Source organism: Neoarius graeffei, chromosome 14 (genome assembly GCF_027579695.1).
Source record: "Neoarius graeffei isolate fNeoGra1 chromosome 14, fNeoGra1.pri, whole genome shotgun sequence".
In the NCBI taxonomy this organism is placed as follows: Eukaryota; Metazoa; Chordata; class Actinopteri; order Siluriformes; family Ariidae; genus Neoarius; species Neoarius graeffei.
In genome coordinates this window covers 10,472,682-10,496,972 of record NC_083582.1, presented here as the reverse complement: position 1 = coordinate 10,496,972, position 24,291 = coordinate 10,472,682, and the positions used below count along the sequence as shown (strand labels likewise).

Sequence of the window (24,291 nt, the reverse complement as noted above, 5' to 3'; positions counted from 1 at the left end):
TTTTCTTTAAGCAATGGCTTTTTTCTGGCCACTCTTCCATAAAGCCCCGCTCTGTGGAGTGTACGGCTTAAAGTGGTCCTATGGACAGATACTCCCATCCCCGCTGTGGATCTTTGCAGCTCCTTCAGTGTTATCTTTGGTGTTTTTGTTGAATCTCTGATTAATGCCCTCCTTGCCCGGTCTGTGAGTTTTGGTGGGCGGGGCCTTCTCTTGTCAGGTTTGTCGTGGTGCCATATTCTTTCCATTTTGCTATAATGGATTTAATGGTGCTCCGTGGGATATTCAAAGTTTGGGATATTTTTTATAACCCAACCCTGATCTATACTTCTCCACAACTTTGTCTCTGACCTGTTTGGAGGCTCCTTGGTTTTCATGTTGCTTGCTTAGTAGTGTTGCAGAGTCAGGGTCCTTCCAGAACAGGTTGATTTATACAGACATCATGTGACAGATCATGTGACACTTTGATTGCACACAGGTGGATCTTAATCAACTAATTATGTGACTTACGAAGTGAATTGGTTGGAGCAGCTCTTATTTAGGGGTTTTGTATGAAAGGGGGTGAAAATCTATCTATGCGCACTCCAGATTTCTGTTGTTTTCATCTTCATTATTGTTTGTGTCACAATAAAACAACAATTTGCACCTTTAAAGTGGTAGGCATGTTGTGTAAATCAAATGGTGCTAACCCTCCAACAATCCATTTTAATTCCAGCTTGTAATGCGACCAAACAGGACAAACACCAAGGGGGATGAATACTTTTGCAAGACACTGTAATGCTTCGGCTCCTTGGATGGCGAAAGCGACTACTGGTTGTCTCGACTGTAAAAGGATTATTAGCATCCCTGTGTCCAGGCCTCTTGTTATGTTTGTGCTTTATTCTGGGTTTGACCTTGTCTGTGTGTATGTCCTGTGAGTGTAGAAATGTCTTTGTTTGCCTGCGATGTGACATCTGCACTGAGCTCAGAGCACGGCTATTTAAACAGCCTAAATAAACTGACTCTGCCATTGCGTCTGCCCACATCGGCTTACACGACGGCTTTTCCTTTTTTTTTTCTTTTGGCATGTGCAGGACACAGTGAGGAAAATGTTGTCCTCAAAAGCTGGAGTTACCAAAGGAAGTGTTTTGTATTTTTACTGTCGTATTCTTGATTCTGTTTGGTGTTGATTAATTCTCTATCACAGCAGCAGTCTAATTATTAGTGTATTAATCAGCTTCAGGGGGTCGCAGGGGTTCATTCAAATTTCCATACATTTCTGCGAACCAGGATGAGAAAGCGGCAGCGGATTGACTCTTGATCCTGTCATGAACTGGAAACACACAGTCCTGCGATGGACAATCTGTCAGGACCATCTGCCCTGAGGAACCCTGAGGCACTCATCTACTCGCGCTGTGATGTCATCTGTATGGATAAGGGGGTTCTGGGACCGGATGGGATGGGATGCCGTGGGATGGGTGTTTAGTCCGAATCCTGAGATGAGACTTTACTGCTGCAGATGAAAACTCTTTGGTGATGCAGAATAAATAAATGGTTCACCTCCTGGAGCTTCAGAAGCACTTTGGTCTTCCAGCTGAAGAAGAACAGTTCTCCAAATCGTGGTGTTCCTCTGATACGAACTCTATCGATGTACGTATTTTCTTGAAGATCGTGTCTTATTTTAAAGCAGCCCAGCCTGACAGCTCATGAAGAGAAGAATAATTTTGTGCTCACTTGCTCTGTCCATTAAATATACTTCGTAACACATATCGATACACACACGACACTTGCACAGAACTCTTACAATTATAATTAAAATGCCATCTTTTGTCAGAGTGATGGAATTAGCTGTCAGAGAGACATTTTGTGTGTGTGGGTGGGTGGGTATGTGTAATTCTCAATGTGCCGCTGCAGTAAAGCTGTCAGATCTCAGGTTACTTTTAATGTCTTGTACGTTTCCATTTATTTTTCGCCTTTGATGCCACTACTGAATAAAAACTTCACTTCAGCTCCATTCAGCCTGTCACTGAGCACTTTCTGGATCTGAATCTGGATCTCTTTAATGCTCTGAACATGAGTGTTGTAGAACTTGAGACCGGTCTTGAAACCACTTTTTGAAGTTCACGGAATCGTACACAGTTTTCGTCTCAGACATAGAGACTCGGGGTTTTATTTCACGACCGGTCAAGACCACAACTGTGGGGATTTCACTAAACTGCCTGTGCATTGTCTGATTTATCTGTTAAACCAACCGAATTCTAGTCGACGTATTAATTCTCGGACAGTGTTTTTCCTGTAATGTTTTTATGCATCTAAAGTGGAATAAACGTCGAGAAAATGCGTAATTTATCAGGAACTCTTTCGTTCAACCGGCGCAGCCATCATGACGTCAGAGTTGCTTCCTGTGGGAGCGCGCATGTATTCTTCGTTTGAAACCACGTGACCAAAACTGCTTGCGTCAGTGACCGCCGCCATGTTGGAGGATATACAATATACGCTACCGTTCAAAAGTTTGGGGTCACTTTGAAATGTCCTTATTTTTGAAAGAAAAGCACTGTTCTTTTCAATGAAGATCACTTTAAACTAATCAGAAATACACTCTATACATTGCTAATGTGGTAAATGACTATTCTAGCTGCAAATGTGTGGTTTTTGGTGCAATATCTCCATAGGTGTATAGAGGCCCATTTCCAGCAACTCTCACTCCAGTGTTCTAATGGTACAATGTGTTTGCTCATTGCCTCAGAAGGCTAATGGATGATTAGAAAACCCTTGTACAATCATGTTAGCACAGCTGAAAACAGTTGAGCTCTTTAGAGAAGCTATAAAACTGACCTTCCTTTGAGCAGATTGAGTTTCTGGAGCATCACATTTGTGGGGTCGATTAAATGCTCAAAATGGCCAGAAAAATGTCTTGACTATATTTTCTATTCATTTTACAACTTATGGTGGTAAATAAAAGTGTGACTTTTCATGGAAAACACAAAATTATCTGGGTGACCCCAAACTTTTGAACGGTAGTGTACATAATATACACACACAGTGGTAAGAGTACAGACTGGACGGTCAAGAGGAGTTACATTTCAAAGCTTGTAGTCATTTCTCAAATCTATTTTAAAAACAATCATTTTGACTTCTTCAAAAGACAGGTATCTAACACACTATATAACATATTTAGTTCTAAAAGATCACTCACGGGGCGAGGAGGCTGCAGTATTTGAGGTCGGGGATTGACATGAACCTTGTTTGATTGACTCTGTGATCGTTTGGGACAGGCTTATAGTATTCGAGTCCGACTCGTGCCCTAAGTTTAAGGCCTCGTGACTTGACTTGGACTTGAGCACTGATGACTCGGACTTGTACATTAACTGCATTCGGACTCGTAAATTGGAGACGAGGATTCAGATTTTGTCTTTATTTTTTGTAACATGCCATAATGATTTGGCACAAGAGATTTATATCTACTTAAATTTTTGTACTAATTTCGTGCCACATCTGCGCGCCTTGGCTCGTGCATCAGATATGGCCCTTTTCCACTACCCTTTTTCAGCTCACTTCAGCTCGCTTCAGCTCACTTCAGCCCGACACGGCTCGCGTTTCGACTACCAAAAAACAGCACGACTCAGCTCGCTTCAGCCCTGCTTAGCCCCTAAAACTCGCACCGTTTTGGAGTGGGGCTGAAGTGAGCCAAAGCGAGCCGAGTGAGGCTGGGGGCGTGAGCAGACACTCCCCTGTGCACTGATTGGTGAGGAGGAGTGTCCTCACATGCCCACACACGCCCCGCGAGCACGCTGGGATCTGTAAACACCGCAAACCCGGAAGAAGAATAATTACAAATTACGAGAATTTCTGAAGCCTTATGTGCCTCGCCTCATCTATACGCTCTTGCCAGTATCTGTTGGCGTTGTCGGTGACAACAAGCCACAGCACCAAGACCAGCAACACTAATGACTCCATGTCCTCCATGTTTATTGTTTACTCTCCGGGTCATGAGACTACCGCTTAAAAGCTCACTGATGTCACTGTTTGCGCTGCTTAACGACATCACGGGACGTCCACCCACTTTTGCTAACTCCACCCAATGTGTCCACCCACTTCCAGCCAGCACGGTTCAGCGCGGTTGTAGTCAAATGCAACTCCAACAGCCCCGCTCAGCTCGACTCAGCTCGACTCAGCACGGCACGGCTCAGCCGCGTTTGTAGTGGAAAAGCGGCATTAGACTCTCGGGCACACCCCGGATAGTAAACAACTCGTGCCTATACAGGATTAAGGCGTAATTAGCACATCTATATAAAAACTGTGAAAACACACTTACTTTGCGAAGTATTGAATTGCATTGCTGACACATTACCGAACCGTATTTCCTTGTTTGGTTTCCTGATCCCTGATTTCCTGTTTCTCGTCTTTGATCCTGCCGAGTCTACGATAGCCTGTTTGTGCCTCGCTTGACCTATTGCCTGTTTCACCATTTTACGATTTTGCCTGCCGTTCTGGATTGTTTACCCTCTTCACTTGTATTAATAAACACGCCTTCTGCACTTACATCCGTCTCCCAACCGTCTCTGATAGAATACTTCACACTCCCTGACAAAGAGAAGCACATTCACCTGTTCAAACGTCATGTTCAGGAACAAGCTAATGTTAATGGCACTGAAACAGACACCGTCAAATGGTGCGGGTGGAGTCTTGGACTTGACTCGGATCAATAGTGGACTCGACTCGAATTTTTTTAATGACTTGAACACTGGGGAATTCTGACTGGACTCGGACTCGAGGTTTAGTGACTCAACTACAGCCCTGATTTGGGAAGATTCTTCAATAATTTTGCTTTTCTTTCTGTAGTCTGTAGGCCAAGCAGTCCAAGCTACTGCTTTAGTACCATCTTTGATTTTGTTGTGGCTCATATTTTGTGTCGGAGCCCAGTCTGAAGCCGTAATATTGTAGAGATTGGCTGGTTTCTCTAATGAAAAGAAAAAGCAAAATAAAAGACAAAAATTATATACTGTACAGCTCTTTTTAAAATGAAATAATCGTTGAAGCCTTTGATTGTCGGCTCATATACTCAATGATCATATCTTTCTTTCTTTCCTTTTCCTTTCTTTTCTTTAGTAATGTTCCCACGATGCCCCTGTAGACCCTGTTCCCACTGGGTTGGGAATTTTGCTGCCCCTGACCTTCATAATCAGCTCAGCATTTGAACAAAATAAACCTTCAGCCTGTTGCTTTGTTTGGTAACAATTTGGTGTTCTTTTATATTTTCATGTTCGGTGCAACATTCAAGTCCACAGCGTCCCCTACAGAGCGACACAGCTCCTCCTCCTCCTCCTCCTCCTCTTTCACCCCATCCCCTCCACGGCTTTTTTCCTCCTTTGGCCTGCAGCCCTTTTCTTTCACCAGCACAGAGTTTAGCATGCTGCGTGGCTGCCAGGAGATCCACAGCATTCTGCCCCTGGCAAGGAACGACAGGAAGCGTCCTCCTCGTCAGTGCGCTTTTCATGTGAACTCTTCTATAAAGTTGAAGATGTGAATGGACGAGAGGCAGCGAGCAGGGTCAGAGCAGTGGATCTGGCATCCTCTCACACGCCGCCTTCTTTGGAAGAGTGGCAGTAATGTAGTCGGAGAAGTTTTACATTTTGAAGATTTTTGCTGAAGATGCCGGAGACAGAATTCTCGTCTCCCGTGAGGTTATAAAAGCACAAACCAAACTAAATATGGATTGAAGTGGAGCTGAAAGAAAGCGAGCAACCTATTGTAGGGTTCAGAGGAAATGAAATGACTGAGTCATGAAACCATCAGCCTGAAAATGCAAACACCGCTACGGCTGCCTTTCAGTATGGATTTTAACATTGTTTCCATTTCAGGAATCGAGCTGAATGTTTTATTTGTTTCAGAGACGCTCATTAGAAGAGAATTAGATGAAGGATTAACACACAACTCACTACAATATGATATTTATAACCTTTTTACAGTCACTCTGATGCCATTCTGTACTGAAAAAAAACAAAAAACATTGTAATTGTTGGGAAATTGCTATGGAATAAAACACAAATAGATTTATTCGTAAATCATTTGTATGCGTGTTTACACAAGAAATTTGGTTTTGATGAAAATTCCATAAATTGTGAAAACTGGTCATAACCTACTCGTGCTCCTGAGTGTGTGTAAATAGATAGATCCTATAAACTCCATGGATTACTGCACTTTTCTATCTGGAACATACTGTGGAGCTTAAACTGTGCATGTTTATGACGTTACCACGTTTAGTCGATGCCCTTATCCAGAGAGACTTCTCGAAGAGCTTTATGCTGCTTTTCCACTACAAACGCGGCTGAGCCGGGCTGAGTCGAGCTGAGCGGGGCTGTTGGAGTTGCATTTCGACTACAACCGCGCTGAACCGTGCTGGCTGGAAGTGGGTGGACACATTGGGTGGAGTTAGCGAAAGTGGGTGGACGTCACGTGATGTCGTTAAGCGGCACAAACAGTGACATCAGTGATCTTTTAAGCGGTAGTCTCACGACCTGGATAGTAAACAATAAACATGGAGGACATGGAGTCGTTAGTGTTGCTGGTCTTGGTGCTGTGGCTTGTTGTCACCGACAACGCCAACAGATACTGGCAAGAGCGTATAGATGAGGCGAGGCGCATAAGGCTTCAGAAATTCTCGTAATTCTTCTTCTTCCGGGTTTGCGGTGTTTACAGATCCCAGCGTGTTCGCGGGGCGTGTGTGGGCATGTGAGGACACTCCTCCTCACCAATCAGTGCACAGGGGAGTGTCTGCTCACGCCCCCAGCCTCACTCAGCTCGGTTTGGCTCGCTTCAGCCCCACTCCAAAACTGTGCGAGTTTTGGGCGCTAAGCAGGGCTGAAGCGAGCTGAGTCGTGCTGTTCTGAGATAGTCGAAACGCGAGCCGTGTCAGGCTGAAGTGAGCTGAAGCGAGCTGAAGTGAGCTGAAAAAGGGTAGTGGAAAAGGGCCATTAGAGTCTCGAACAAAAACACATCCTCATTTTAGTTCACTCAGTCAGGGAATAAGAGGACCATCCAGAGTACTGAGTAAAAACCAGTTGCTTTATTTTATCGGTTGTTTTATTGTGACACAAACAAAGATGAAAAAACAGAAATCTGGAGTGTACATACCGTAGGTATTCACCCCCCTCCTAAGTCAATACTTTGTAGAGCCAACTTTTGCTGCAATTACAGCTGCAAGTCTCTTGGGGTATGTCTGTATTAGCTTAGCACATTTAGCCACTGGAATTTTTGCCCATTCCTCAAGGCATAACTGCTTCAACTCCTTCAAGTTAGATGGGTTGCGCTGGTGGACAGCGATCTTCAAGTTATGCCACAGATTCTCAATTGGATTGAGGTCTGGGCTTTGATTAGGCCATTCCAAGACATTTAAATGTCTCCCTTTAAACCACTCCAGTGTAGCTTTAGCAGTATGTTTAGGGTCATTGTCCTGCTGGAACATGAACCTTCGTCCCAGTCTCAAATCTCTGGCCGACTCAAACAGGTTTTCCTCCAGAATTGCCCTGTATTTAGTGCCATCCATCTTTCCTTCAGTCCTGACCAGCTTTCCTGTCCCTGCAGATGAAAAACATCCCCAAAGCATGATGCTGCCACCACCATGCTTCACTGTAGGAATGGTGTTCTCAGGGTGTTGGGTTTGCGCCACATATGGCGTTTCCCATGATGGCCAAAAAGATCAGTTTTTGTCTCATCTGACCAGAGAATCTTCTTCCATGTGTTTGGGGAGTCTGCCACATGCTGTTGGGCAAACTCCAAATGTGTTTTCTTTAAGCAATTACTTTTTTCTGTCCACTCTTCCATAAAGCCCCGCTCTGTGGAGTGTACGGCTTAAAGCGGTCCTATGTACAGATACTCCCATCTCCGCTGTGGATCTTTGCAGCTCCTTCAGTGTTATCTTTGGTGTCTTTGTTGCATCTCTGATTAATGCCCTCCTTGCCCGGTCTGTGAGTTTTGGTGGGCGGGGCCTTCTCTTGTCAGGTTTGTAGTGGTGCCATATTCTTTCCATTTTGCTATAATGGATTTAATGGTGCTCCGTGGGATATTCAAAGTTTGGGATATTTTTTTATAACCCAACCCTGATCCATACTTCTCCACAACTTTGTCTCTGACCTGTTTGGAGGCTCCTTGGTTTTCATGTTGCTTGCTTAGTAGTGTTGCAGAGTCAGGGTCCTTCCAGAACAGGTTGATTTATACAGACATCATGTGATACTTTGATTGCACACAGGTGGATCTTAATTAACTAATTATGTGTCTTACGAAGTGATTTAGTTGGACCAGCTCTTATTTAGGGGTTTCGTAGGAAAGGGGGTGAATACCTATGCACCTATGTAAAACAAATGGTGCTAACCCTCCAGAAATCCATTTTAATTCCAGCTTGTAATGCGACAAACAGGACAAACACCAAGGGGGATGAATACGTTTGCAAGACACTCATTTTATTATTATTATTATTATGATGCATTTTTAAATATCTTATTGACAGAGTAGAGAACTAAAATTACCTCTACTTCTGTTTCTCAGACTTTACCCTGATCACTCATTTCGTGCTCCAAGCTCTCTGTGCACTTTACCTTTTATGGAGTTTTGTGGGTGTCACTAAATGCAAATGAGCTGAGTCAGGTACAGATGAAGAACATGAGGAGCTTGTGCTCAACATGTGCGTGCGAGTGCAAGGAAAATTTCTGAAACTCTTGTACATTTTTTTTTTTTATTATTCATTGAACCTTATGCAAATATTTAAACACAACTTTCGTCAGAGATTGATAAATGAGGCACCGGGTTGGAAAATAGCCACTGTGCTGTTGATCATTTTCCTGTAACCGCACATCTTTTGAGGGTTTATAGGTTTAAGGTGACTTTCTGACTGTACTGCAAATCGAACAAACAACCTTAGGCTAATGTACCACACGCGCGTGCACACACACACACACGTATGTAATAATAAGGCAGAAGGCTTTAGGGAATGTGAGCAGTGTATACATCATGGATGGATGGATGGATGGATGGATGGAAATGCATCATGTGTAACTCACCTGCCTGTACGTCTGAGTACCTGTAATCTCCACATCCACACGCTCTATTAGTCTGTTTTTCACCTCCCCTTAGCTCAGTGTGTGTGTGTAGAAGGAGAGACGGGGAGGGAGATGGAAAGTCTGGTGCAAAAGCTATGAAGTGAAGAATCAGCGCTTTACTTTCCCCGCACTAATCCCTTCCTTTCCCCCTCACTGCGTTCTCCAGCTGGATTGATCCTGTTTAATGGGATTTGCTCCTCCATTCCTCTTTGATTATCTCTTGTTATGATCTCTTCCCCTAAGTACCGCAGTTGTGTTTCACTGGGCCCAGGCCAGCTGTTGCTAAAACCAATGAGCTGAATGCTGAACGCTTCTCCTGCTGCTGTGAACGCTGAGATTAACACGACTAAACACCCATCATAACCAACCCGGCACCTCACACACGGAAGAAAAAACAAAAAGTTTCATATGCCTGATTTTTTTTTTCCTTTCTGATGCAGAGCAGCAGGTCATCAGCATACTAACAAAGACGTTTGCATAATTTTACATAATCCGCATTTAGGATTCAATGCATCCATTTTAATGTGCTTTAGGGATTTGATGTTTGTAAATTGCAGCCTTGTGTATAAAATGTTGCTATTACACATGCACATGTATTAATTACAGAATGTTGGATACAAATGTGCAATAATTAACTTTAAGAAGCTTATTGACGTTAATGTCATCTGTAAGAAATAACACGAGTGCAGCAGACGCTCCACATAAACCTGCACAAACAGACATGTTTACTGAACATTAATGGAAGGAGTCTCAAGTACAAGTGCTCAGTTGATTGTTTTCCTTTTATAGCACATCCTGAAGTCTTTTATTCCTTTTACACCACAGCAGTTTTCTTTTTATCCATTCATTAAAGCGAGACGGCCTTTCGATTTCATAAAATCGGTGAAATTTAGTTCCTTCTGAAATTTGGTCATTGTGATATATGTTTATTTCTGGAATATCTATAATATCCATTCTGTGGCTGGGAAGTTATTTAATTTGAGGGGATTAAAGCAAATAATGTGCGTGAAATCGCTCGCTTCGCGCAGTCAAGCAGATGAAGGAAGTCCAGTGTGTGCATGCGCAGGTTTACCTTCTTTTTCTTCTTTTGGGTTTTACGGCAGCCGGCGTCCACAGTGTTGCATTACTGCCATCTACAGGTGTATCTTTGACCGTGCACTGACAGTTCTATCATTCTTTCGCTAAACAAACAGCTGAGCGCCGATATTTATTAGTTTGGTCCTCGGTCTTTCACGTTTCATCCGCACAATCACATCCTTCATGTTTCTGTCCTGTTTCAAATTTGTATCCCACAGTGCCTTGCATGAACAGGGAAAGCCCACCATGTGATGAATGACATAGTATCTTGAATTGGGTCATGGTGAAGCTGGAAAAAATAGCAGAGAATTTAGGGCCATGTGGCCCTAAATTCATTAATTGTTCAATTTTTAAAAAACTAATAAAATTGGAAGTCTGTGATTCGAATTCAGTAGCTTTCGGTCCACTAAACAAAAATAATTGGGTGCCGGGGAAAATTATTTTTATGACCTACACTTGAAAAACCTGAAAGGCAGTCTAGCTTTAAAGAAAGATGCCACTTTTTATCTGTTTAGTTAGCCTAGTAAACTAGACCCACCCGCCTAGCGGCCAAAAATATTTTTGCCTAGCGAGTGGGTCTAGCCTCGCACCATATAAACAAAAACACCCCGGGCATCAAATCGTGCCCGCCAATCACAACGCAAGGTTTTTGTTTGGATTCTTTGGGCGGGCTTTTGCAGGAGTGACGACAAAGCTGTGCGACGCTGGAGAAAGCGCAACAGGAAAGATGGCTACGGCTAGTGAACAGCGCGCGTTTGACTCCACTTTGGAATCAGTTTTAGAAGAATTAGACTTGGAGTTTTCGTTGAAACATGAGCAGGAAGAGGCTCTCCGCTCATTCCTTTTCAAGAAGGACGTTTTCGCTGTTTTGCCGACCGGCTATGGCAAAAGTCTGATCTACCAGCTGGCTCCGCTCGTAGCCAAAAGGATGGGGCTAGTTTGTGCAGTACGAAGAATTAATAAACAGCTTTGAAACATTACTTTTTGATTGTTTCTTGTTTTCCCGTTATTTTAAATTTAAGGGAAATTATTTCACCAAACACCACTAAATAAAAACTCTCAAAAACAGTTTAAGCAAACCCTTGAAAAACACTTGGAAAAAAATGTGTATGTGGTACAGACTCCAAACTTGTGGTCATTATCTCCAAACTTCTTAATATCTAGAACCTGTTTATTAATTAATACGCATTTTGAAAAATTATTTATTTCAAGGCCTCCCCCACTGCTTTCTGTCGCTCTGACTACGTCACAGTCACTGTTGCGCTGATTGGTCAGAGCGTTGGCCTATACGCACAGAGACAGATTGAAAGACAGCGGTTTGTTCCTCCTACCCGCTTCGGAAATGTCTACGGATCGAGGCCAGACTAAATATTCACAATTAGTCTGGCTTGCCAGGCTACTGTTTAGTTACATTTAACATCTGTGAAACAAGAAGTATAAACTCTTCTGTCCTGGAGACTCCTTCCATGAATGCTACATTTATATTCTTACAGAAAACCATATCAGTCTCCATAATCCATTTTTTATCAGTGTAGCGTCCGCTATACACACCCCTGAGTATGAGCTGTTACTATAGAAACCATGTATTAGAACCAGTGCATTAATATAAACCTACACTACTGTCAGAGCTGTTGTGAGAGAGAATTAATCAACACCTGATGACCAATCAGAGTCCAGAACACAACACATGGAAAACTTTCCTCTGTCTGTGTGTCCAGTTTATTCCAGCACACACACACACACACACACACACACACACACACACACACACGGCAGTTGGTCTCTTCACTACATTCTTGCTGTGTTTTTAAAACACTCCCCTGCATTGGCGAGGCAAAATCTGATATCTCCTTTTTTCGAGTCAGAGGTGACACTAAGTAGGACGGCAGTTGGAGAAGGAGTGGATCCAACAGACAGCAGCACCTTTTTCTTACAAGATGTCTGTCATGGCTAATAGACAGGAGCAGAGCCCCAGAAGCAGTAATTGAAGAGACCCTTAAACCTCTCACTGTGTGTGCTTTCAACTAGAAATACATCACTCCTGATTATAATTAACTCCCTCTTCTGGAGTTTTGTGAGAAAATTGTACCTTAGTGAGTATCTAGTGCTGTTCGAAGTCACAGCGTTTTGGGAAACAATTTAGATTTTCATTTATGAACAGTTCGGTGCTCTTCTTCTTCTTACAGATATCCGTGGACTGCAGGGTTTTTTGGACCAGACGGCGAGACAGGGTCTGGACGTGGCTCTGCAGAGAGTGGACAGGAACATCAGCAGTGTCTTCTCCAATCTGTTCAGCAGCATGCGCACTGAGGAGCTGAACCGCTACAGGGACACGCTGAGGAGAGCCATTCTGTTGCTGAGTCCTCGTGGAGCTCAGGTCTTCATCCATCAGGTGTGTGGACACGGCCCTGTGTGTGTCCATGTTCATCACACTGAATAAACCACATGGCTACACACACACACATACACACATGGAAAAAAAAAAAAAGAGGAACATCCCTGCACTGTTCACATCACTCACACTGCCTCGTCTGCTTTCAGATCAGATTTATTTACACAAAGCAGCTGTACAGAAATCAGGATGTAGATGTATATCCCAGAGGTGACAGAGGTGATGGCAGAGGTGACAATGGTGACAGAGGTGATGCCAGAGGTGAGAGAGATGATAACAGAGGTGATGACAGTGGTGACAGAGCTCATGGCAGAGATGACAGACGTGACAGAGGCGATGACATAGGTGATGAGAGAGGTGACCATGGTGATGACAGAGGTGAGGCCAGAGGTGAGAGAGATGATAGGACGTGATGACAGTGGTGACAGAAGAGATGGCAGAGGTGACAGTGGTGACAGAGCTCGTGACAGAGGTGACAGAGGTGATGACATCGGTGATGAGAGAGGTGAAAGTGGTGATGACAGAGGTGACAATGGTGAGAGAGGTGATGCCAGAGGTGAGAGAGATGATAACAGAGGTGGTGACAGATGTGACAGTGGTGAGAGAGGTGATGCCAGAGGTGTGAGAGATGATGCCAGAGGTGTGAGAGATGATAACAGAGGAGATGACAGTGGTGACAGAGCTCATGACAGAGGTGACAGAGGCGATGACATCGGTGATGAGAGTGGTGATGACAGAGGTGACAATGGTGAGAGAGATGATGCCAGAGGTGAGAGAGATGATAACAGAGGTGGTGACAGACATGACAGAGGTGATGGAGGTGATGACATCGGTGATGAGAGAGGTGACAGTGGTGATGACAGAGGTGACAATGGTGAGAGAGGTGATGCCAGAGGTGTGAGAGATGATAACAGGTGATGACAGAGGAGATGACAGAGGTGACAGTGGTGACAGAGCTCATGACAGAGGTGATGGAGGTGATGACATCGGTGATGAGAGAGGTGACAGTGGTGATGACAGAGGTGACAATGGTGAGAGAGGTGATGCCAGAGGTGTGAGAGATGATAACAGAGGTGGTGACAGAGCTCATGACAGAGGTGACAGAGGCGATGACATCGGTGATGAGAGTGGTGATAGTGGTGATGACAGAGGTGACAATGGTGAGAGAGATGATGCCAGAGGTGAGAGAGATGATAACAGAGGTGGTGACAGACATGACAGAGGTGACAGTGGTGACAGCTCATGACAGAGGTGACAGAGGCGCTGACAAAGGGGATGACAGTGGTGACAGAGGTGGTGACAAAAGGTGAGAGAGATGGTGAGAGAGGTGAGGAAAATTTCCTTGTGACAAAATGAGAAAGAAAACTTGACTCCAAAGGGAACCCTTGGTGTTCTGGGCGATGTTGGACGGTGAGATTATAAACCATTGTACGCAGTGGACAGGTGTTGAAGAGGAAAGAGTGTGTTTACAGGATGAACAGAATGTAAATAAGAGTCCTGGGTTGAGCAACAGGACAGTGTTAATGATTCATGTGAGATTAAACCCTGAAGACAAGGCTGCCTCCACCACTGTTTTATTTATATTTGTGAGATACCTTGTAGACCTTTAAAGCCAACGTCTCTCTGAGGGTTTGTCTGCTTCCTTTTCTCCACTGTACTGAAGTCAGGACCTCTCAGCACCATACATCACTTCGCACCTCAGAAAGCTCTTAAGATGCTGTTTGACTGGCGTCCCACTACTGTTCTGAGATCAGCCAGAGACGGTCCTGCTCGTGGCTCTGCGCCAGCTTATTCTGACAGAATGAAAAAGTGCTGCTCTCATGAATATGGAAATGACTCTGCTTTGGCTGGTTCTATTTTTGGAACGGATTGTTTTAGAAATGAAACACTTTGCCGGTTGCTGGAGTCTCTTCTGCTAGTCGTTTGTAAATGAGATTGGTAATTGCTTCAGGTTGATGTTCCTCATCACACAGCACTTTACACAATAGATTCCTGAGATGGACAAAAGATACATTTATTTGTGAACCCACTGGGAAAGTCAAAGCTCCTGTGTGCTGCCCTGTCCCGGGTTTTGTTTTCCCATTTAAAAAGTTGTAGCTAACATAACATGTGGTGAGTTAGTTATTGAATTAAGTCCATGAATACAGAGTAATGGAAATGTAGCACGTTGTGTTTATGGAGTTCTGTCCTTATACCACACGTAAAAGATATTATTTAAGTCTGATGAGCATCTTTATTTCCTCTCGATGTGTTTAAGTGTAAGGTGACTGCATGGAGTAAACAGGAGCTTTGCATTCGGTTTCGTCAGTAATCATCGTGTTCCTGATTCTGAAAATGAAGTCTATCATAAATGATGACACTAATGATCCAACAAACAACAGGCATGTAAAAGATAAACATTGAAGCACTCTCAGCTCCCCAGCTCCAGAGTCAGTGTACGCAACCCTGATCTCCTCTATTACATAATTATATGTACAAGTGTGTCTCAAAATATTAGAATATCGTGAAAAACTTCAATATTAGACGAGTTCATTTTGAGTTTGAGTGAAACAGTATAAATATCGTATATCTCTTGGTCTAGTTCAGTACACGCAACCACAATCATGAGGAAGACTGCTGACTTGGCAGTTGTCCAGAAGACAATCAATCATCGACACCCTCCACAAGCATGGTAAGCCACAGAAGGTCATTGCTGAAAAGGATGGCTGGAAAAGGTGCACAAGCAACAGGGATGAGTGCAGCCTTGAGAGGATTGTCAAGAAACATTGATTCAAGAACATGGGAGAGCTTCACAAGGAGTGGACTGAGGCTGGTGTCAGTGCATCAAGAGCCACCATGCACAGACCTCTTCAGGAAAGGGGCTACAACTGTCACATTCCTAATATCAAGCCACTCCTGAATCAGAGACAATGTCAGAAGTGTCTTACCTGGGCTAAGGAGAGAAAGAACTGGACTGTTGCTTAGTGGTCCAAAGTGCACTTTTCAGATGAAAGTAAAATTTGCATTTCATTTGGAAATCAAGGTCCTAGAGTCTGGAGGAAGAGTGGAGAGGAACAGAATCCAAGGTGTTTGAAGTCCAGTGTGAAATTTCCACAGTCTGTGATGACTTTGGGGTCCATATTGAGAGCCTTTTAAAAAACCACAGACCCAAGTTAGGTTTTTTTCTTTAGATTAACGAAGTGCTTTCCTTTTTCAACAAGGAAAAGGCTGGTGCAGAGCACATTCTTATCAGTGTTGGATTACGGTGACCTAATTTATACCCACTCTACTATACCATTCAGCCTTGCGTTTCATGACAGGTGCAGTAGCTACCGTCGGACTCACCACTGCATTCTGTATGAAAGTGTACAATGGTCCTCCCTCTCTCTCAGAAGGAAATTCCATTTATTGATTTTCATTGTGAAAGCATTAATGGGTAAATTACCCTTCTATATTTCAAACTTGCTTACTTACCATAATACTGTTTATAGGACAAAGTCATCAGAAAAAAATACTACTAATTATTCCATCAGCAAGAACAGAACTTGGTAAAACAGCTTTCTCATCATATGCACCAAATGTCTGGAATGAACTCCAAAACACTTTAAATCTAGAATCACTTCCATCTTTCAATACTTTTAAAAACCTTTTAATGTCAACTCTGACTGAACAGTGTAATTGTTTTTAACTAGGTGACCTTTAAAGGGCTGATGACACGAACATGACTCTATGCAATTTCTTAAATAAACTATACAACATGGCAAACATGTTAGATTTCTGTTATAATTACGTGAAAAGAAGCTGTTGTTACGCGAATATCCAACTTTTAATTGCACAGCGCAAGAAAACTGGGTCCATGGCTCGCGGCCATGTTGTGACGTCAGCGGAAGAACACGCTGCGGTTCACTGGCTGTTCTACTCTGGTTCTACTCAATGGAAATGGCGCATGAAAACGCCGGTGAACTCTCTAGTGCTAGCTCTTCCTCTTCTGGGAGTCTAGAATTGTGTTGATCTCTTCCGAATAGAATCTATGATAGCCTACCCTCTTTACCCTTTGCCTCTCGTTGCTAGGTGGCAGTTACATGAAAGCCGCAAGCTTTCACAAGCAAATACATGACTGATATCACGCCGACTTTATGATTACATTTATGATTATCATGTAGAATCTATAGCTCTACGTACCTTTATCTTATGTCGTTTCACAACACATGTTCTGACAGGAGGACTGTCTTTGGATCCGGCATAGCTACTAGTAGACCCCCTCCGGAATATTGGCAGTGTTGCCAGATTGGGAGGTTTCCCGCCCAGTTGGGCGGTTTCAAGTGCATTTTGGTGGGTTTTGAACATATTTTGGGCTGGAAAACTTCAGCAGTATCTGTTGCCAGATACTGCTGAAGTTTTCCAGCCCAAAATATGTTCAAAACCCACCAAAATGCACTTGAAACCGCCCAACTGGGCGGGAAACCTCCCAATCTGGCAACACTGTGTAGGCACTGCTGATGGTAGTAACACACGTTTGTGCTGAACTGAACACCCAAGAGATTCTTTTAAGCTGGGAAGGGTGTCAAAACAATCCAAATCGAAGTGTTCAGAGCACAGGACGGATGTTGGTGAGGGCTCCCACTTGTCACGAGTGCGCCTGACTTGCTTCACCCACTTCGCATGCAGCTCGGGATCTCTGGGAAACTTGAATAAACTTACCCCATCCTTGTGGGTTTTGGAGCAAAAGCCGGCAACACAACGCGAAGGCATAATAACTATATATATATATATATATATATATATATATATATATATATATATATATATATATATATATAATAATGTATAATAATGTATAATAATAATACTAATAATGACAAACTGAACACCTGTCGCATCAACAACAAACTGGTAAGTCAGGAGGAAGGTTCTTTCGCTGACGTCATATAGCTCCTCCTCCTCTTTCGTCTCCTGGGTGCTGCAGCCCTGTCAAATTTGCCCAAATAGCCGCGTTTTTTATCATAACTTGTAAAATAGGCACCTTCGTGAATTAATATATGGATCATCGGGAATTACTTTTTATGTTATAAAACATCACCAAAGATGTCAAAAACGTGTCATCAGCACTTTAAGTTGTGTGTCTGTATTAGCTTGTTATTTGTCATATTAAGTGTAATGTCTTGTTTGTGTTTTAATATGTATAGTATGGGATTTGTGGTGTAGTATGTAACTTTGTCTTGTTTTTTATGTATTTTGAAACTTTTTGCCGCCAGTCTTGGCCAGGACTCCCTGGGAGAAGAGTTATTGTAACTCAATGGGACTTTTCCTGGTTAAATAAAGGTTAAATAAAAATGAATAAAATAAAATTTGGAGTGCCATGTCATCTGCTGGTGTCGGTCCACAGGGTTTTATCAAGTCCAAGGTCAACGCACCATCTACCAGGAGATTTTAGAGCACTTCATAGTTCCATCTGCTGACAAGCTTTCTGGAGATGCTCATTTCCTTTTCCAGCAGGACTTAGCACCTGCCCACAGTGATAAAACTATTCCCAAATGGTTTGCTGACCATGATGTTACTGTGCTTGATTGGCCAGCCAACTCTCCTGACCTCAACCCCAGAGAGAATCTACCGGTATAGGCGATTGTCAAGAGGAAGATGAGAAACACCCAACCCAAAAATACAGACAAGCTGAAGGCCTCTATCAAAGCAACCTGGGCTTCAATAACACCTCAGCAGGACCACAGACTGATCACCTCCAAGCCACGTCCCATTGATACAGTAATTCATGGTAAAGGAGCCCTAACCAAGCACTGAGTGTATAAATGAACATACTTTTCAGAAGTTGGACATTTCTGTATTGTAAGTCCATTTTTTTTTTGTTTTTTGATCATAGGAAATATTCTAATAATCTGAGATACTAGATTTCTGATTTTCATGAGTTATAAGCCATAATCATCAAAATTAAAACAAAAAAGAGACTGCTCGACAAATCGCGCCATCGCTCACGCTGCTGTTCAACTTATCGCTTTACCATGGCACTCTGCCAGATGACTGGAAGCTTGCAAATATTATTCTGGTACACGAGAAAGGAGAAAAAAGCATGTTGAACATTACCACCCAATTTCATTACTATCAAATGTCTCTAAGGTCCTAGAACGTTGTGTGGTCAGTAAAACACGGGACCATCTGCTTTGTCTGATCAACAGCACTCAGCATGGCTTTATCCCTGGAAAATCGTGCACCACTCAGCTACTTGAAGTTTTTGATTACATTGGTGTGTTGTTGGACGCTGGGAAGCAGACTGTTGTGATGTATATGGACATGTCAAAAGCATTTGACAAGGTTAACCACGCAGTGCTTATCAACAAACTGCACAGCTGTTTTCACATCTCTGGCAACTTGCTTTCATGGTTTCACTCATATTTGCAGAATCGAAGACAATGTGTCACTTTTCTTGGAGCTACTTCCCCTGAAAATCCTGTGACGTCAGGCGTCCCACAGGGGTCTATACTTGGCCCAATACTGTTCCTGCTGTCTGTTCACGATTTGCCAGATGTTGTGGAACACTCTAAGGTTGCCTGTTTTGCGGATGATACAAAATTGTTTAGGTACATTGATTCCATCTCTGATAGCACCTAACAACAGAGCGAGCTTACTAACTTAGAGAATTGGTCTGCTTCGTCTGGCTTAACGTTCAACCAAGAAAAGGGCAAATGTCAGCGAATCACAAGGAAAGTCACACCTGTTCGGTACCCTTACAAGATCAACAGAACGGCTCTGGCAATCACCTCTGTGGAGCAAGATCTCAGCGTCTGGGTGGCAAGTGACCTGACATGGTTGAAACGTGTAATGGAAAAGTGCGCAAAGGCTAACAAGCTACTTGGTTTTCTCTGCAGATGTGCTACAGAGATTAGCAATCAAAGAACATGCTGCACATTGTACCTAGTGGTTGTTTGCCCAGTCTTAGGATACACTACTCAAGTCTGGTGTCTACAGTCAATTGAGCTTATTAAACGTGTCGAGCACGTTTTTATTTTAGACCTCCCCTTTCTTTGCTCGGAGAGCTATACGGACAGACTTGTTGCCATTAACCTTTTGTCAATTAGCTATTGGCATAAGTTTTTGGACGCGGTATTCTTTTTTATGGTCATAAATGGCATTGTAAAAATCTCACCTGATGTTTTACCCAGTCATTTGATACCAACTAGATTAACTAGATCTACTACAAATCCCAATGTGATTTCTTTTCGGCCTTGTAAGCGTAGAACTGGGACACACCAATACTCATTTTTCGTGCGAACCACTAGAATTTGGAACTCTGTGGGTGGTAAAAGAGAGCAACTGGACTTGCTTGAAGATTCTTGAAGACGTCTTCAAGAATCTTCAAGCAAGTCCAGTTGCTCTCTTTTACCACCCACTGTTTACTATGACCTGGATGACTGAGAATCTTCACAGACAAATTTGGAACTCTCTTCCTGAGCATTTGAGGTTAACCCAGGTTTCTCTCATACAGTTTAAATTCTTGTTACAAGCTTACTATTGTGATGGGGGAAGTCATGGCCTAATGGTTAGAGAAACAGCTTTGGGACCAAAAGGTTGCTGGTTCAATTCCCCAGACTAGCAGGATTGACTTAAGTGCCCTTGAGCAAGGCACCTAACCCCCAACCGCTCCGGCAAGAGTGGTGGCGTACCTTGTGTCTGATTAGCCAAAGAAAAACTGATGATGTGATCATCAGTTTGGGCATTGAACCCGACCAACTGAACTGATTATGATGCACTTATCTCTGTGTATAACGTAGAAGACCCGCATTCATGGAAAACAAGTCATGCATCCTTACCAGTCCCATTACCTGTTGTTTTTTGGTTGTTGTTTTTTTGCCCCTTTTGGTCTCATTGGAGAAGTTATATGAGTTATGTGGGAGGTTCTGGTTGTGTTGGTCATGCAGGTGTGATATGCTTTGGCCTTTAGGGGGGAAAAAAAAAGCTGACTGTGGTGTGTTTGCTGCCAGCCGTGACAGGACATGCTGTCCTCCTGATGAGGTCTGAGGCTTGGAAGGAGATGTCTCAGCGGGTTTGCTATTAATGTGTTACCATATTTCACTGCCTGCTGATATCCCTGTCCCTCTGAAGCCCACTTCCACCATCCACAAGGAATTGGATGCATTTCAGGACAGACGTAAAGCACAGATTGACTAAAGTGTGTGCAACTCGAGTAGATTTGATATGAGCTGCTTGTTCTAACCATAATGATGTGACTTACCAGAAAAGGATGCAGTCAGATATTATGTATTTGTTTTCACGTTGCTCAGCTGAGAGACACCAAACACACATCATAAAATCTTGGCCTTTTTTTATGAAGGTATTCCAATTACTTTTTAAACCTTAACCTTTACATGAAGGTTAGGAGGCAGGGTGATATCAGAGATCGTGGTGGTACAGTGGGAATAACGTTGCTATGTCACAGATCCGGAATTCCCAGTTTGATCCTGAACTCGAGTTCCTGTCTGTGTGGGGTTTCACATGTTCTTTAGGTTTTACTCCAAAAATAAATTGCATATGCTGTATCTCGGATTAAAAACCATGACTTCTCAGCCCACCTGTGTTACATTAAGGATAAGGAAATTTCTCCAGTAATGTCATATAGAGCTCTGCTAGTTATAATTACATCTTCTCACAAGACAAGACCTCCAGTCTGATCCGTAACTTAACGTCCCTCATAAACTGCCAGAGAAACACAGGTGGTATATTACCCTCATGTCCCACTGGGGCTTCCACTTCAGAAGAGATTGTGAGTAATCTTCTTTTGGCCTCTCTCTTGAGTCTCCAAATTATGGTCCTGCTGTGTTCAGTATGAGAGACAGTGAGGGAGTATTTCTTACTCTCTTAACATGCAGAACTGGATAACGACGTGCTTCATGGCTGCACCTGAAACTGTGCGTCTTTCCTGAGCATGGACCTAACTCCTTCATGGAGTGCTGTTGTTTTTCCACCTCCCACTGAGGGAACTGAAACAGGGAGCCAGCAGGTGGACACGGATGCACAAAATGACTCATGTACCAGATGGATGGCATGAATTGTGGCACATCTGCTAGCGTCCGTCGAGCCTTTTCATCGCCCCCTGGTGAGAGTGTTAAAAACCAGGAGGTAGATTGAGAAGACCGTGACAGGGGACAGACAGGAACCTGGATATCATGTCTTGCATACGTAGGCAAGCTTTCAGTCAGAATGTCTTCATCTGTCTCTCACTCTATCTCTACCTCAAATTCACTCTCGGAGGATCAGACGAAAGTGGTGCTCAGAGGATCAGGACTCTTTGCATCATAAATGTAAAAACGTGTCCCTCAGTGCTCATAATTTCATCTGAAAGGTTATTGTGATGAGCCTCGCATGTCAGTTTTCTGAAGTTCTCATCAGCATTTCAAACAGGTTTCTCAGGATGTTTTCACAAACTTGTCTTTTATTTAGACCCCAGTCATTGATGATTAGTCCCTGCAGTGCACTCGTCTATTTTCATCCCACCGGCTGTTGAACGGGTTTCAGGCTTTTAATAAGTTCGTATTGAAATATTAATAACTTCTGCTGCTTGGGCTCAAAGCGAGACACAAACTTTCAGGGCATCTTTGGTGTATCTTTGAAGATCAAATATCAATAGCAGAGTTCATTTTAAAGCTTTTTTCCTCCTTTACCTTTTTTTTCAGCTGTGATGACAGAATCATAACTGAAACACTTTCTTCTTTCTCCTCTTCCTCCTACTGTCTGCTCTGACCACTGAGTGACACACACACACACAATATATATATCATCTCATCTCATTATCTCTAGCCGCTTTATCCTGTTCTACAGGGTCGCAGGCAAGCTGGAGCCTATCCCAGCTGACTACGGGCGAAAGGCGGGGTACACCCTGGACAAGTCGCCAGGTCATCACAGGGCTGACACATAGACACAGACAACCATTCACACTCACATTCACACCTACGGTCAATTTAGAGTCACCAGTTAACCTAACCTGCATATCCTTGGACTGTGGGGGAAACCGGAGCACCCGGAGGAAACCCACGCGGACACGGGGAGAACATGCAAACTCCGCACAGAAAGGCCCTCGCCGGCCACGGGGCTTTAACCCAGACCTTCTTGCTGTGAGGCGACAGCGCTAACCACTACACCACCATGCCGCACACACACATTATATATATATATATATATATATATATATATATATATATATATATATAAAATACTTACACACACACATTATATATACAACCCCGATTCCAAAAAAGTTGGGACAAAGTACAAATTGTAAATAAAAACGGAATGCAATGATCTGGAAGTTTCAAAATTCCATATTTTATTCAGAATAGAACATAGATGACATATCAAATGTTTAAACTGAGAAAATGTATCATTTAAAGAGAAAAATTAGGTGATTTTAAATTTCATGACAACAACACATCTCAAAAAAGTTGGGACAAGGCCATGTTTCCCACTGTGAGACATCCCCTTTTCTCTTTACAACAGTCTGTAAACGTCTGGGGACTGAGGAGACAAGTTGCTCAAGTTTAGGGATAGGAATGTTAACCCATTCTTGTCTAATGTAGGATTCTAGTTGCTCAACTGTCTTAGGTGTTTTTTGTCATATCTTCCGTTTTATGATGTGCCAAATGTTTTCTATGGGTGAAAGATCTGGACTGCAGGCTGGCCAGTTCAGTACCCGGACCCTTCTTCTACACAGCCATGATGCTGTAATTGATGCAAATATGTGGTTTGGCATTGTCATGTTGGAAAATGCAAGGTCTTCCCTGGAAGAGACGTCATCTGGATGGGAGCATATGTTGCTCTAGAACCTGGATATACCTTTTAGCATTGATGGTGTCTTTCCAGATGTGTAAGCTGCCCATGCCACATGCACTAATGCAACCCCATACCATCAGAGATGCAGGCTTCTGAACTGAGCGCTGATAACAACTTGGGTCGTCCTTCTCCTCTTTAGTCCGAATGACACGGTCTCCCTGATTTCCATAAAGAACTTCAAATTTTGATTCGTCTGACCACAGAACAGTTTTCCACTTTGCCACAGTCCATTTTAAATGAGCCTTGGCCCAGAGAAGACGTCTGCGCTTCTGGATTGTGTTTAGATACGGCTTCTTCTTTGAACTATAGAGTTCTAGCTGGCAACGGCGGATATGCACAGTGAATTGTGTTCACAGATAATGTTCTCTGGAAATATTCCTGAGCCCATTTTGTGATTTCCAATACAGAAGCATGCCTGTATGTGATGCAGTGCCGTCTAAGGGCCCGAAGATCACGGGCACCCAGTATGGTTTTCTGGCCTTGACCCTTACGCACAGAGATTCTTCCAGATTCTCTGAATCTTTTGATGATATTATGCACTGTAGATGATGATATGTTCAAACTCTTTGCAATTTTACACTGTTGAACTCCTTTCTGATATTGCTCCACTATTTGTCGGCGCAGAATTAGGGGGATTGGTGATCCTCTTCCCATCTTTACTTCTGAGAGCTGCTGCCACTCCAAGATGCTCTTTTTATACCCAGTCATGTTAATGACCTATTGCCAATTGACCTAATGAGTTGCAGTTTGGTCCTCCAGCTGTTCCTTTTTTGTACCTTTAACTTTTCCAGCCTCTTATTGCCCCTGTCCCAACTTTTTTGAGATGTGTTGCTGTCATGAAATTTCAAATGAGCCAATATTTGGCATGAAATTTCAAAATGTCTCACTTTCGACATTTGATATGTTGTCTATGTTCTATTGTGAAAACAATATCAGTTT

General features: G+C 43.1%; 1 protein-coding gene across 1 annotated transcript in view; it reads left to right on the top strand.

Annotated features, from left to right (window-relative positions):
• The window catches only part of grid1b (glutamate receptor, ionotropic, delta 1b), a 746,554-nt gene that overhangs the window by 433,945 nt on the left and 288,318 nt on the right, over window positions 1-24,291 (top strand). The window contains exon 4 of the mRNA XM_060938730.1: window positions 12,335-12,540. Coding sequence (XP_060794713.1) covers window positions 12,335-12,540 — 206 coding nt within the window. The remainder of the gene's footprint in view (window positions 1-12,334; window positions 12,541-24,291) is intronic.